Source organism: Triplophysa dalaica, chromosome 23, assembly GCF_015846415.1.
Source record: "Triplophysa dalaica isolate WHDGS20190420 chromosome 23, ASM1584641v1, whole genome shotgun sequence".
NCBI lineage: Eukaryota > Metazoa > Chordata > Actinopteri > Cypriniformes > Nemacheilidae > Triplophysa > Triplophysa dalaica.
Window position 1 is genome coordinate 6,251,501 of NC_079564.1, and position 15,798 is coordinate 6,267,298.

The following is a 15,798-nucleotide window of genomic DNA, read 5'->3' on the forward strand; positions in this document are numbered from 1 at the left end:
TGCAGTCTCAGTGACATGTATATCATGTATATACAACTAGTAGTGACAATATTTCCCTATGCTCAAATAAGCATGTTTTTTACAACTTTCATTTGTTTTTGCATTCTCAGTCATTCACATGGCTGTTTAGTGACTATTCTATTCCTGAGATTTGTTTCTGTTGAAATTTATCTGGACTGGAATTGTAATGTAATATAATATATATTTTTTGTTGCTATATATTATTAATTAATGTCTATTTTATTTGCATTTTAGGTTTTGTTTATTATTATAATTTTTTTTTGTAAATTTTTCCTTTGGTTTAGTTTCTCCCATAATTTTTCTGTCAATATTTTTTTTATTTCAATGAACAGAGACTATTTCAAAGTTTTAATTTTAGTTAACTAAAATAACCTTGATTTATAGAAAGATTGAGGGGGGAGGGAGGACGAGAGAAATCAACAGCATTAATCAAACGGGCAATTCCAGCGTAATGGATGTGACATTTGCGTTATGGAGGGACGTGAAAAATGCTCAAAGAATGAATCTGTTACGATTATATTGAACCATCTGTTTATATTTTACTGAACCCTTGTTGGTGGAGTCTAAACATCAAAAATTGTCAGTCAATGAAAAAACTTAATAACAAAATTAATAACAATCCTGAGAATGGCACTTACGTGACTATGAAAATCATGCACTAAAAATAAAACAAATGCTTTACAAATTTGAAGAGAGATCTCACATGGGTATTTGAACTACCCAATTTTAATATCTGTGCTATTTCTAGAGTAAATATCGCTGGTAATAACTTTTCGTGGTAAGGTTGACATTTTCACGGAATTGCCCAAACACATCCATCTTTCTTCAGCCTTGTAGACAAACAATTTGAAAACTTTGCACAGATATAATAGAGCAAAAATATACAAAGATACATATTTCTGTTTATGATTGTAATGCATTAAAACTGGGTAATTTTTGAGTGATGATGCAAACAAATTTTTAAGTCTCACTTTTCAATCAATTCTTTGAAACCGAGAGACCGATTCACAGAAATGAACTGTCCATTAAATCCTAATGGCTGTATGAAATTCTGTCCGCTTACAACTCTCTGTGCTGTTTTTGTCGCAGGCTCCGTGTTGGACGTTATCAAGCACATCATTTCCAAGGGGGAACACAAGAGCGGTGTGCTGGATGAGGCTAGTATAGCTACTGTACTGAAAGAGGTTCTTCAGGGTCTCGAGTACCTTCACAAAAACGGACAGATTCACAGGTAAGACGCCTCACTGTAGGTCACATGGCATAATTGGGAGATGAATGCTTGTTTGTGGGCAGGAACATGTTTGGTGAAAAGGGGGTTTTAACAGAATAACAAAAGATCTATTGAAGACCACACTGGTTTAAACATAGACGTGGTCTGTTGGAGACCTATGGAGTTATATCGGTTCAATCTCAGCTGCAGTGCAGATTAATGATGTACCAGTCCACAACCAACATCTGGTTGAGCTTTCGCGAAAAAGCCATTGGAAACTTGAGTAAAGCAGTTAGTTCGCAAATTTCCTACATTTCAGCCCTAGAGGTGAAATAACTAGTCCCAGTTTAAAAGATTTACAGCCAATTAGAAATATTGACGTCGACACACATTTTCTATCCATAACTCATTGGTGGGTAATTTATATTATCAGTATAAATCTTTTTTAATTGGAATAGCTTTTTTACATTCCTTGTTCCCTGTCTACCAGCACGTGCCCGTTAAATAATTCACAGGCTTTTAGGCTGGTTAAGTACGCATGACTTGTGAGCTCGCCTCTGAATCTCAATGAGACCTTGTCTTCTTTTCTCTCTGCTGTGCCCCCAGCATGACATAAGGTAGATTTTTTTAAAAGATGTCTGACATGTGCACTGATATACAAGCAGATTTAAGGAAACGAAGGGAGTATCATCATGCAGTCAAAGGAGGAAATTCATTACCCGTAAAATGATTTGAGGACCGCAATTTTCTTGCAAATTTTGACATATTTCCTGTTAATACAGGAAGTTCAGAATTGACCCATCAATACCTCATTTTAATGTGCAAATTTATTCACATCAAAACTGTGGCGGTAATGTAAGGGGGAGGAGCTTGAAGACTTTTTTTAGTCATTCCTCCAAAGGTGAAAAATGTAAACATAATTTTGCTAAAAGTTAATTTTGTTATCTACAGTATACGAGTGTATTGATAGCCTCAAAGCTAAAAGACATCTACCAAAAGCTGCAAAACTATTTGGTTTCATCTAGAGATGCAACGATATATCGCCCAATAATCGTTATAGGCCAATAGTTTAAAACACGATGATAAGGGCCGATATTTCCTGGCAAACAAAGAATATGTGTGTATATTTTCTGTGTGTAGAAAATCTTAAGAAGCCACACCCTTTTGATGTATAATATTATTAGTTATATGAATGAATAAAATTTAGAAAGTTAAGAAATATTATTTTAATCTTCAGAATTATTGTCTGCAGATATCACTCTGAATAATCGTCTATCAGTAACTGTGGAGAAATTTGGTATCTCTAGTTTCATCGTTTCTTGACTTCTTGTTATAATCTGGATCAAATGAGAAAGAAACGAAGAGAGATGATTCGACATTTGCATGTCTTTGCACAGCAGTGCATATTTAACCAAGTAGGGCGATCACATGATACCCTTCGCATCTCTGGAGGATGCAATTAGAGACTGTGGTTTAAGACTGGCATGAGTTCATTGAGGAGAGCGGCAACATTCTTCATCATCCTCACCAACATGAGAAATTCAGCAGATGGGTGTCAAAACGAGGTCTCTATCTCAGCTTCTCACGGAGAACGGTCTAATTGTCCACAAAAGGCTTCAGGCTTCTTTCTGCTTTTTTGTAATTGGACTTAAATGGAAAATTTGGTGTCTCAAGACTGAGGTTCTGTTTGGTGTGAGTCTCCGATGGGAGAAGCCAGACTACCCTCAGATATGGCTCCCACAGAGGGCTGACATCATTGCTTGGGCTGTGAGCAATCTATATCGCTTAGATCACAGGAAACCATGCTGCTATTGTTCTGACGTGCCTTGGATTGGCCGGTGCTGTCTGGCTTTCATATGGTGATGCAATTGCATTCTGGGAATTTTTAAAATATCTGTCTTCAGGAATGTCATTATCAGGCCTGTGATAATCTGGAACAACTTCCATGTCCTCCAGTCTCTCTCTGCCGTTATTGGTTACGTAAAATATTGACCATATAATTAACCCTGGGTTAATGTCAGTTAACCAGGGTTAAAAATCACCCAGAATAATTATTTCAAGTCTGAAAAGCCTACGCATGTGTTTCACAATTTATGGTTGTAAATATTTTACTCGATCACAAATATTTTATTTTACTCTTTGTTTATATTGTCATGAGTTGTCTCAATGCAAGATCCAAATCTGAGAGCATCCACTCTCCCAATCTCTTTGCATTTTGCTTTTAAATATCATAGCTCCTCTTTAAATCATCTTCCGACTTCTGTTCTCTGTGTGCCTGTCTAAGAAATATTCAAATGATTATCAGTTAGCAACCCCTGTAATCGTCTCGCAACATCTGCAGCATTTACCCACCAAGTGTGCATCAGTTTGGGGTGGACATGTGTTGGTTTGTTTTGATTTTCTCAGTAGGAGTGAACAACTGGGGGTCCCACAGAATATATTGGTGTGTGTGTGGGGGGGGGCTTACACAACTCAAAGGTTGCAGTTGTGGTTTTGCCCCCCGAGGTGCATAAATGGAGATAAATAAAGTGAGTTTTATGATAACAAATGAAATCTCATGTTTCTGTCGGCCTTCTTAGTTTAAATCATAACTCTGCTGCCCCCATCTGGACAGCAATATACAATGCAAGAAATCACACCACGTTAGACCTACATGTACAGTATTTTTGCACTAAACAAGTTCTTTAGCAACAACGCTACGTTGTATTAAAAATATGTCTTCAATTAATAAGATAATAATAATAATCATAAGACAGACTTTACATCTGTTTTTTGAATGATCTTTTTTAGACACTCCCTAGCAGTTTCTTGGAGCAATATAAATCTAAAACTGTCTGTACACAAACACAGGCTCATGACTTCTCTTAGAGAGAATAACAGATGATTTGTGACCGAGTCAGCTGTGAGGTCATCAGACAGGGCAGAGGGAAAGAAAGGACATCCATTTTATTTGCATCCAAATAAACAGTTTGTTACCGTGACTACAGATGTCTTGATGTTAATACGCATCGTTTGGTATCAGCCAAACAAACTCATTGCCAGATGCTGGACCATATTCATTGAACTAGAGTTTCAATGACCTTTCCTTACATGTTTGAGTTATTATTTGGGTCATGTCTTGTCATACCTTTCTGAGTAAACAACATATGGATTCTCCATATACGGCTGACAGAAGTTCTTGTATTTTCTACAGGGATCTTAAAGCTGGAAATATTCTGTTGGGCGAGGATGGATCAGTCCAAATTGCAGGTACAGTGTTTCATGTAAATTCAGTGTTTCATCTTAATTCAGTGTTTCATCTTAATTCAGTGTTTCATGTAAATTCAGTGTTTCATCTTAATTCAGTGTTTCATCTAAATTCAGTGTTTCATAACTTTTTTGTCTTATGAGTCCCCATAAACACCTGCTCACTCTAAAAACAAATATTAAATGTTTTGTCCAGCTATCAATAACAGATGTCAGAAGTTTTATTTTGCTACATTGATTGCTATTTTTTTTTCAACATTCTCTCTAGATTTTGGTGTAAGTGCCTTCTTAGCCACAGGTGGCGACATGACGAGAAATAAAGTGCGTAAGACTTTTGTGGGGACACCATGTTGGATGGCCCCAGAAGTGATGGAGCAGGTATGTATCTCCACCATCACTATACTAGGTCACATTTTCGCTATTTTAATCTGAACTAATCCAGATGAACATAAAACAGATATGCTTAAAGTGCACGTTATGCTATATAACAGGTTTAAATACATCCAAGGTCAAAATCGCGGTCATATTTTCAAAATATGCATTTACCATCACATCATTTCTTAAAGATCTCCAAACGATTCATTTAAAGATTCATTTTCTCTAACCCCTCCCTTCCACGAGCCCATTGTGCTCCGATTGGTCGGCCACCCCAGTCTGTTGTGATTGGTCTTTCAGCTTCGTACACCGTAAGGTACAGAAATGGCAGCGAATTGTGTTACAAAGATAATGACACGCATGTAAGCGGACAGACCCACAACTAGGCCAGTAAAAACAGCACAGTAAGGGAACGTTAATGTTATGAGTGCTAACGTGACTGAATCACTGATGAAACATTACAGTATTCAATACAAATCTTTTCACATCCCTTATTTGCCTTTTCTTTAGCCAAGAAACTACGACAGACGCTCTACAATAGTCGACACATTTTTACCCTTATGCGAGCTAACTCTACCCACAGTTAAACAGTAAAAACCAAAAACACTAATGCGTTAGCCGAATGCTAACTTGGATGCCTGATGAAACATTACATCTTTTAAACGAAATTATCCACATTATTTATCATGTATCCAAGTAATACAAATGACAGACACTCTATATACGTTTTTATACTTATGTAAGAGAAGTGGACCCACAGCTTTAAACAGAAAACAATATGCGTGACTGACTGATGTACATGAACGAAATGTACCCATGTATCCACATCCTTATCATAGATCCATATATATGTGATATACACATGTCTTGTTACACTTATATATACAATAAAGTTGTCCTGACCCAACTTTCCTTTACAAGCGTTTAGCAAATCACACATTAAACTCGCCAAGGTTGGAGAAACAGGCAGTTAAATGACGGGTAAAAAACAACAGGTTTGGTTTATACTGCTGTGCATCCGTAGGGAAAATCGTTTTGACATACTTTGGATTTGGAAGTAAAAACAACTTCAGGATTTATTTTGCTGCGGCTGAATACAGCATCTTCTCAACAGGATGTAAACACACAAACTAGCAGAACTGTTTGTGGGCAGGTCCGAGTGTTTGTGTTTCGCAGGCAGGCGAAGATGTGCAGATGAGTTAATGCGTTACGTGTGAAAATTAACTTAAAAAAATTGAAAACAAAATGAATCGTCCGAGCGGTTCGGAGTCATTTTGGGAGACAATATCTCTATTTATCATGAAATTTTTTGATTAAAAACTTAGCAGATCTTTCACATTTAAGGAAAGCTACGTCACACAATGCAATAAAGACAATTTTAGGACGTCCAGGTAACGTGCACTTTAATCGAGTTTCATTTACATTATGTAAGATAAATACAATAATTACATGGACAATTATAGGCACTATTTTAAGAACTTTAGTTTGTTGAAATGGCCAGTTACTGCTCGCAGATGGACATATCTCTAGTGTTCAACAAATCCTCCAAATCTTGTGCACAGGTGAAAGGTTACGACTTCAAAGCAGACATCTGGAGTTTTGGGATCACAGCCATAGAGTTGGCCACAGGCGCTGCGCCTTACCACAAATACCCTCCTATGAAGGTCAGCCAATTTCAGATGCCATTTCTAATGAATTTTTCAACCTTCATACGTATCTCTTATGACTGGTGACAGCAGAAGACTTTAAAAACACTTTTGAAGCATGAATCTCCCTGTTGCCAACTAGTTTCACATTGAAAACAGACAAATGTTATTCACACGGTGTGCCAAAGGGATTGTGTTACATACTATATACTATTAGAAAACATTGTATTTTTGATGCGTTAGCTTGTGGCGTGGTTGTAGGTGCTGATGTTGACCCTCCAGAATGACCCTCCATGTCTTGAGACCGGCATCGCGGATAAAGAGGTGGTGAAGAAATATGGCAAATCCTTGAGGAAGATGATCTCGTTGTGTTTGCAGAAGGAACCGGAGAAAAGGTGCAGAGCAGATGAAAATACGTTTGTCTGGTGTCATAATGTAGCTTTTTTTATACTGTTTATGTTGATGCTTATGACTGAAAGCACTCTGAGTCACAACCAATGTATTTCAGTAGTGTTTGCTTTTTAGGCCAACATCATTAGAGCTCCTGAAACACAAGTTTTTCCAGAAAGCCAAGGTAGGACATTAAGGTTCATGATAATATCAATATATATACATATTTTTTATGTGTATAAAATATATATAAATATAATATAAATTTTATGTAAAAAAGAATTTAATCACTAAATAGTATGTTATGTTAACATCTCCACATATTATAATAGTAGTATGTTTTTCTGTAGTTATGTGTTCTCATACATGCTATTGAAAAATGTTTTGCTTGAATGCACTTTAATTCACTTTGGATAAAAGTGTTTGACAAACGCATAAATATTATTTAAAATAACATAATGTACATAAAAGTTTATTCTTCTATGGACCACGTACACAACAGTAGTCCGAAGGCACTTCCTGTTTCAGTTATTTTGTAAATTTTGAGTATGAAAATGTTTGTTTAACATTGTGATTCAGTTTAAAATATTTTTTGGTTGTATGTACAGTATTGAAGTATTTTTACTCAACTACATTTTCAAATATCTGTAATTTACTACACTTCATTATGAAGCATATATCATACTTCTACTCCACTACATTTTTACATTTTGTTTGCACTAAAGCTATTACTTAACCACTTTTAAAAGTAAAAATACTAGATTTGAGATTGTATAAAAAAAGATATAAAATCACATTTGTTCATGAATTGTAGGGAAGTAAAAAGTATGATTGACGCTTTATACTGTAGTTAAGTACAACATTTCCAACCTTAAATCATTCTGTAAATTGCAGATATTTAAAAATGTTCTTAAGAGTGAAAAAAAAGTTCTCTCAGGGTCTGTTTCCTGAAGTCGTGCTACGGTACGGTAATGTTTGCAGTCCCTCTGGGCAGTTATTTACCTTAAAGCAAGGCAACAGTTGTATCTATTTAAATGGTGGAAGATAAATATTTCTAAAATCACTGGCAAAAATCACAATTAAATAGCATGTCTCTTAACAATCATCAAACCCATTATGGACTGTACCATAACTTCGGTTTGCTAAGTAAAAATGCGCACAGGCTGGTAAGCGTCTCACATAAGCATTATGTTTTAAAAAAATATATATTTTATTTACTTTATTTTTCAGAATAATGAATTCCTGATGGAGAAGTTGCTGCATAGAGCACCTACAATAATAGAGAGAGCAAAAAGGGTAAGAAAACCGTATACAAATGTGTTTACTGGGTATAAGTATTGTTTTTTACGATGAAGTATGATAAAAACATATTAACAAAGCCTTATATATAAATGTAGCTGTGTATCTGTGTAGGTACGGAGGGTTCCCGGCTCCAGCGGGAGACTCCATAAAACGGAAGATGGCGAGTGGGAATGGAGCGATGATGAACTGGATGAGGAAAGCGAGGAGGGAAAAGCTGCCGTCGCCGCTTTACGGGTAACACACACAGATTTTAAGGTCGTCTTTTAGCGATCAACTTTCAGATTTTCACCGAATCAAAAATGACAGGGCTCCAGACTAACTTTTTTTTACTAGGAGCACGGTGGCCCCTGACAAGCAAAAAATTTAGGGGCACACCTTAGTCTACAGAGAAACTTTGTTATTGATTGGTGTTAAATAGAGAGACCGTGATCTGAATTCATTTGAACCAACAGAAATTGTGCTTGTCAGAAAGTATATATTTATAGTTCACAGTGTTGCACAAGTTGCGCAGTTTTAAAGTCAGACCTTTCTCCTCTGTGCATGCGTCTCGCCGGGCAGCGCGAGGTGTGTAGTTTTAAAGTCAGACATTTTGCATGCATCTCTTCAACCTGCGCAGTTTTAAGGGGAGGGGTGCTTTAAATGACACAATTAAAGATAATATTAGTATAACCCAATTTGTGGAGTTTGAACTTTGCAAAGTACATAAAAGGCTAAATACCCTGATTTGGTGGTTTATTTAGTACAGAGATGGGAAGTAACGTAGTACATTTACTCAAATACTCAAAAAGTGTACTTAAGAACAGTACTCAAGACTTTTTCTGTTTACTTTTTACTGTACTTCACAACATTTGAAGGACAGATATCTCACTTTTCATGGCACAAAGAAATGAATCCTGGGTCGACCCCCCCCCTTGCTCCCACGTTTGGGAGACTATGGACAGTTGCTTTTAACATGACACACCTGAATCAACTCACCAGGTGTGTTAATTATGGAGACATTCACAACATTTTGGGAGAAGGCTCATGAGTTCAGTTGTGTATACTTTTCCCATATCTGATTTACTTATTAGAAGCAAGAGATGTAATTAACTTTTTATAATTGTCCAAAAAATAATCATCCAACTCATCAATTATCAAAATAATCATTAATTGCAGCCCTATTCTAAAGTAATCCACAGATAAATGACGTTTCGTTAACTCCTCCACGGTTAGTTTAGTTTTAAACGTCTCGTATATTAAATCATTTGGGCTCAAGAAATCTGTCACAGCAAACAGCGACTCGTACTAATGCGCTCAACTTGTGTGTGTGTGTACACTAGCGACCTGGGTAGTGCGCGTCCACAACTGCTGCGGGAAACATCAGTGATGCTAGTGACCCGCACTGTTGACTATCCAACACAGCCTGCATTTGTGTCGGGCTCACGTTCTACTGTTTTTTTTTTTTCACACATGAAATGACAACTAGAAGAAATTCCAAATTTGCAGGTTGCACATACACGAGTACTCAAATGCTGCTGCTTTCTCGCAAAATGCGACAATTCCTTCGCAGTCTGGAGCCCTGAATTAATATATTGTCCTACATAAGTCTCTTTTTAAATGTTGTTGTTCTGAAGATGCTTGTTTGTGTGTGGTGTCTTTGTAAGATTGGTGTGTGATGTAGCACTTCTCACCTCTGGGCTCTGTGTTTTGTGTTTGCCGCTAAAGGAGCAGCAGTCCAAGTCGACAAGGCGACAAGTCCGATTCTCTCAGCCTCTTGAGCTGCCCCCGCCCAGGGTTGTTCACGTCTCACATTGATACAGATGGCTCACCTAACAAAGGAAGCCCACTTAACATGCAGGAACAGGAAGTGTTAGACAAAGAGAAAGGCAGCTTGGTAGAAAGTTTCGGGAGCAAATTTTTAGATCATAAAAGTTCTTTGTCCGTTAATAGTCTTATTATTCAACTTGAGAGACTAAAGGAAAGACATGCGGTGAACATTGCACCTCGGTTATCTGTGATAACTCAGCAAGTCTATGCAATAAATATTCATACGAGATAAATTTAGATTAGTAAATGTGATAAGAGTAGTTCAATTTCAGGACTTGACAGTAAGAACGGCAGAAATGATACAGACAGTTACTTAAATACTGTATGCAGATCATTACAAAGAATTCAGAGACTAACATTATAAAAAATACTATGACTAAATATCAGAAATATCGTAGCCCAAGATCAGTTCATGCCAGAAGAGATGGCGAGGTTGACTTGACAGTTCCTGGAAATTTCTTATAAAGTTGTGTCCTTCCTGGAAGCCATCTGTATCATGTATTTATCTATAACATTTATACTGAGCAAATCAATGACCTTTAATAACCAACCAGATTCTGTTTAACAAGACTTCTGCTGGGTGAAGCACTAACATGCATAAGGTCGCTTTTGGCTTCTAAATGCTTCGTATCTCAAAGTGGTCCCTGGTCATTTGGCTTAATACCATAGTTATTATTGACATACACGTACCTGATCCTAACTTAGATTTGGATGGGAGTACACATGTTTATTTGGTTATGAGTGTGGGTGCTGAACATAGTTCAGGATATTCTCTGCTGGTATACTGTGGATATTTGCTTCCATATTTGCTTTTCTTCTAGTCTTTGGTCACTTTTGATGAAATATTTTGATCTTTTTTTACTTTATTTGGAATAGTACAAAAAATCATAGACGAAAAGGTTTAATTGTCCTTTAAATAGTCACACTTGTGGTCCCTGGTCAAAAAGATCCCCATTGGAAATCAATGGGATACAGGAATAAAGTGTTTTGTTTCAATTTTACTTTTATCCGAATGGTACAAAACTGTTGTGGCATTGCTATGTGAACACAAAAATCAATAATGGATGTGATTCAAAAAGTCAAAATCGTTCTAAAAGTCATATTTTTACTGCTGACCACCATAGGGAATGTATGAGAATAGAGAAACGTTGTAATAACTTTGATTAATAGCGTTGAAATATCATATTAATTGCGTGAATATTACAATAAACCAAAATGTCCATGATGGAATTTACTCATGATGGAATTTAACGCCCTGCTTTATCCCTTACTACAGTGTGTTCAAATCTAAATTACATTAACGCAAACGATTTTTGAGTGTTGCGTTTGACCTCTGACCTTTGCCCCTTCTGTCTCTCCCTCACAGTCACCTAGAGTAAAGGAAGGACAGAATACAGAGGTAGGTGAAGGATAAAGAACATTTACAATGTATGAAATAGCATCCTGCCATTTATACTCTGCACAGTATACACACTACATTATACAGGAACAGTATGACAGAGAACCTTCCATTTTCACAATATAAATGGACTAGTGTTTTGATGTATGTATTCATAACATAAATGTGTAGGTGTTAATAATCACGGGTTTATAGATTTTACAGCCTTTTGGGAGTCAGCTGCAGCCTGAACTACCTCACGGTGCTGGCCAGACTCCGGCTCAACCCAGCACTCATCAAAACGCACCCACAACGACTCCATCTCAAGGCCAGCCCACAACTGCAAACCAGGTACAGACTCAACTTCACAGTACACACAACATGTGTTTACTACTTTCTTGATACAAAGCAAGTCATTGTAATCTGTGCCTCTGTCTGTAGGTTCCTGGAACCACGTCACCTATCAGTTTGGTATTGAGGTTAAGGTATGTTGTGTGCGTAGCCCCAGTTTGTTGCAAACACAGTCAAATTAAACACCGTGGAATCACACATTTGTGACCCTGCACAACAAAACCAGTCTTAAGTAGCACCGGAACATTTTTAGTAATCGCCAAAATTACGAAGTATGGGTATGGGATAAATATTTTATGCAAATAATCATTAGGATGTAAAGTAAAGATCATGTTCCTTTTAGATATTTTATAAATGTCCTACTGTAAATGTATAAAGACTTTATACATTAGTATAAATTTATACATTTATACAATGTTAGTTGTTAACACTCAGATTAACAACTTTAAATGCGATTTTCTCAATATTTTGCTTTTTTTGCACCCTCAGATTCCAACTTTGTAAACAGTTGTTGTTCTCCCAGATAGTGTCCTATCCTAAGAAACCATGTATCAATAGAACGCTTATTTCTTCCGATTTCAGATTATGTAAAATCTCAAATTTCGAAAAATTGACCCTTAAGGTTTTGTCGTCCAGGGTCACATTTGTACTTTTTCATATTTGAGAGTTTCCAGATGGATTGTCACAATGTTACAATGATATACTTTATATATAGAAAATGAATCGAATATAATCACTGTAATATTATTAACATTTTAAAATTAACATAATATTATAAGGAATTTTTTACCATCGCATAGTACAGGATTTACCTGCATGTTTTTTTCATGTGTTTGCAAAGTAATGTTTATAGTTTATATCTCATATCATCTGATATTTCATTTTAAACGTGACATTTTTCTTCTCTCTGGCTGTCCTACAGAAACATGAAGAAGGAACTGAATGACATTCGGTTTGAGTTTATGCCTGGCAGAGGTAAGAGCAGCACATTACTTCTGTAACACATTCACAGTCTCAACTGTTTTCCACAACACCTACAGTAGTGTTACTATGTTACTACCTTTAGTTAGAATGGTAAACTGTACAAGCACAAGCACAGCGCCTGTAAGAAAATATTCAGTGTATCGTTTTTTAAATATATTTAATCTCTTTGCAGACACAGCAGATGGGGTTTCTCAAGAGCTGGTGTCCGCTGGCCTGGTAGACGGGAAAGATTTAGTTATAGGTAAGGAATACTCATTTCATTTATTTCCATATTAAACACGCTGGAAGGGTCCAAAATGTGCAACCTTCAAAAAAACTAAAGTGTTAGGATGAAAAGTTAAACAGAAAATGTTTGATTGACTCAAAAAGATTTTCTTCTGCTACCAGACATATTTTTAGGTTCCTAATTGAAAAAGCTAACTAGTCATGTTGGTTAATATTGGTCATATTAACACATCCAAAAAGATTCTCTTTATAACAATGCATCGTAGCATAACGTCAGTATTTTAAATATTTTTAAAGAAATTTTGAATGCAGAATGAAGCCATGTTTTTGCATAAAGAGGTTGTTAAAAAGTTCTTGTGGTGCTGTTTTAGTATATCAAGGTCATTAATGCTATAAAACTGATTTAGTTTTAAACCTTTGTTTTGTGTCATTTCAGTGGCGGCTAATTTGCAGAAGATAGTGGAAGAGCCTCATTCCAATAAAAATCTGACTTTTAAGCTGGTGAGTGTCAGTTTGGGTGATGCTGCTGTGTGCTGATGCTAAACACTTTTCTGCTGTAACACGACGCGTGATGTGTTTTCAGGCCTCTGGTGTGGAGGGTTCTGAAATTCCTGATGATGTCAAACTCTTGGGATTCGCCCAGCTCAACATTAGCTAAACTTCAGCTCTGTGCGGGACCATGAATTGCCTACAAATGTGAAAACATACCAACAGAATGACACATTGATATACTTTCCCCTCTCTTCATTTCCCAAAAGAAACCACTGTTGCCAAAGAGAAAAGCACCATTGCGCCAACACAAAGGAGTTCATTAAATCGCTGAGTTGCACAAGATGATATTTATCGTTATTTGTAGGAATCAATTAAAATAAAGTTTACGATTTATGCATACAAGTATGCAATTATCATCACAACCAGCTATAACCTTAATGTTTTTTTTATATTTATAATTTCTCTTTTTTAACCTCTTTTCCTTTTTCCTTATTTTGCACAATCTGAATGCCCCTTAAAATGAAATCTTTTAAAATGCCTCTATTATAATTACTTGGTGCATATGGGGGAGTGAAACACAATGAAACTTTATGGTGGAAATGAGTGACTGTGGTAACAACAGCTACAGCAGTTTTTGCATGTACCCTTTTCCAATGCCTTCAAAGAGAAGCAGCTAGTATAGTTTTTTTTCAGAAAGGGCTTTGTGTGTATTATTTATTTGGGAGATTTGTTTAAACAAACCAGACACACATTTATAAAATCGTGTTTGAATCTTGTTTTAAATCTCAGAGTATGTAACATTTTGTCTATCTTAAACTTTAGACAACACAACTACACTTTCACAAGTACAACAACTTTCTCAGCTCTTGTACAGGAAGTTTTTATTTTACTGGCTAGTGTCTGTACACTACAAAAGGTTTTAATTTAGCTATAATCCACATAAATCTAATTAAAAAAACAGTTGTAAGAACAGCTGGCCGTTGTACCTTAACATGCTTTGCCACCCTTTTTTATTTAATGTGCGTTTCTAAACTGAGCATATTTGCAGATGTCACTGTCTCATGCTGCTCTGAAACACTTGCCTTAATGTTTCTGCATTTTCACATCATCTTTATTTTTCACAATACTTTGTGAATTGTAGTTTTAAATTTTCGCAACATTATCTGTGAATTTTGCTTATTTTTATAGGTATTTCTCTGTAAGTGATTTGGAAAAAAGTGAGACAAAATGAAATGTTGGTGTGTGGCTTTTTCTGGTCTGGAATTGAACTCTTTAAGTATTCATTTGTATTTCTGATGTGGATAAACTTGATTGAACTTCTGTAAATGTAAATAATGTAATTTGGTTTGATTTTATATGGGATGTTTCACTCATGGCCTTGATGTTCTTCATAAATGAGGTGATGGGAGGTGTCAGCTGCACAGACACATTGTGAGTTTTGCTGGTTTTTCTCCTGCTCTTTGAGGTGCTTACAGCATATATTTGATGTTTTCAACAGGTACACCCTGAACTTGGTTTCCTTTAGTTAATGGTCCACATACTATGTGTAAAATTACAGGGAGAAATGATACAATATTTGGCTAAAAGTATCTGGATGCACATTTTCTTGTTTCCGGGTTTATTTATTTCACATCTATGTCAAAAAAGTGATAGTTCATCCTAAATTGAAAATTCTGTCATCATTTATTCCCCCCCTTGTCATTTCAAACCTGTAGGAGTTTTTCTTCTGCAGATCACAGAAGATATTTTGAAAGATGTTGTTAACTGGCCACCATTCACTTGCGTTGGTTTTGTGTAGTAAATGGGTGCTGGTGCCATTCAAATTTTTCTTCAAAATATCTTCCTTTGTGTTCTGTGGAAGAAAGAAAGTCATACAGGTTTGAAAAGGCGAGAGGGTCAGTAAATGTAAATTTTGGGTGAACTATCCCTTTAACACTAGTTTAGTCACACACTTGGAAAAGGATGTTCACATGTACAGTAATGTATCTTAAAGGGATAGTTCACCCAAAAATGAAAACTGTCATCATTTCAGATTGTTCCAAACCTGTAAACATGTTTTTGTTCTGCTGGACACAAAGGACGCTGTTTACAAAAAATGGCAGTGACCATACAGATCTCATCCCCCATTGCCTCCCATTTTCCCTACTATGACAGTCAATAGGGGATGAGAACTGTTTGGTTACTGCCATTCTTCCAAATATCTTCTTTTGTGTTAGCAGAACAAAGAAATGTATACATGTTTGGAACAACCCAAGTGTTAGTAAATGATGACAGAATTTTCATCTTTGGGTGAACTGTCCCTTTGATTATACAAACTTGATATAAAAATTATTACACTAAAAACTCTTAAACTTATTTTTTCCAGGTTTATT

General features: G+C 36.2%; 1 protein-coding gene across 2 annotated transcripts in view; it reads left to right on the plus strand.

The window, feature by feature from the left end:
- The window catches only part of oxsr1b (oxidative stress responsive kinase 1b), a 37,095-nt gene extending 22,242 nt beyond the window's left edge, over positions 1-14,853 (plus strand). Inside the window, exons 4-19 of one of the 2 annotated variants that reach the window (XM_056738472.1) lie at positions 1,111-1,252; positions 4,425-4,480; positions 4,746-4,855; positions 6,415-6,516; positions 6,760-6,893; positions 7,024-7,072; positions 8,119-8,184; positions 8,302-8,424; positions 9,895-9,963; positions 11,363-11,395; positions 11,591-11,725; positions 11,816-11,859; positions 12,648-12,700; positions 12,882-12,950; positions 13,371-13,435; positions 13,518-14,853. In XM_056738472.1, coding sequence (XP_056594450.1) covers positions 1,111-1,252; positions 4,425-4,480; positions 4,746-4,855; positions 6,415-6,516; positions 6,760-6,893; positions 7,024-7,072; positions 8,119-8,184; positions 8,302-8,424; positions 9,895-9,963; positions 11,363-11,395; positions 11,591-11,725; positions 11,816-11,859; positions 12,648-12,700; positions 12,882-12,950; positions 13,371-13,435; positions 13,518-13,592 — 1,325 coding nt within the window. In that variant the 3' untranslated portion in view covers positions 13,593-14,853. The remainder of the gene's footprint in view (positions 1-1,110; positions 1,253-4,424; positions 4,481-4,745; positions 4,856-6,414; positions 6,517-6,759; positions 6,894-7,023; positions 7,073-8,118; positions 8,185-8,301; positions 8,425-9,894; positions 9,964-11,362; positions 11,396-11,590; positions 11,726-11,815; positions 11,860-12,647; positions 12,701-12,881; positions 12,951-13,370; positions 13,436-13,517) is intronic. The other variant, XM_056738473.1, reaches the window with a different exon arrangement.
- The last annotated feature ends 945 nt before the right edge of the window (positions 14,854-15,798 follow it).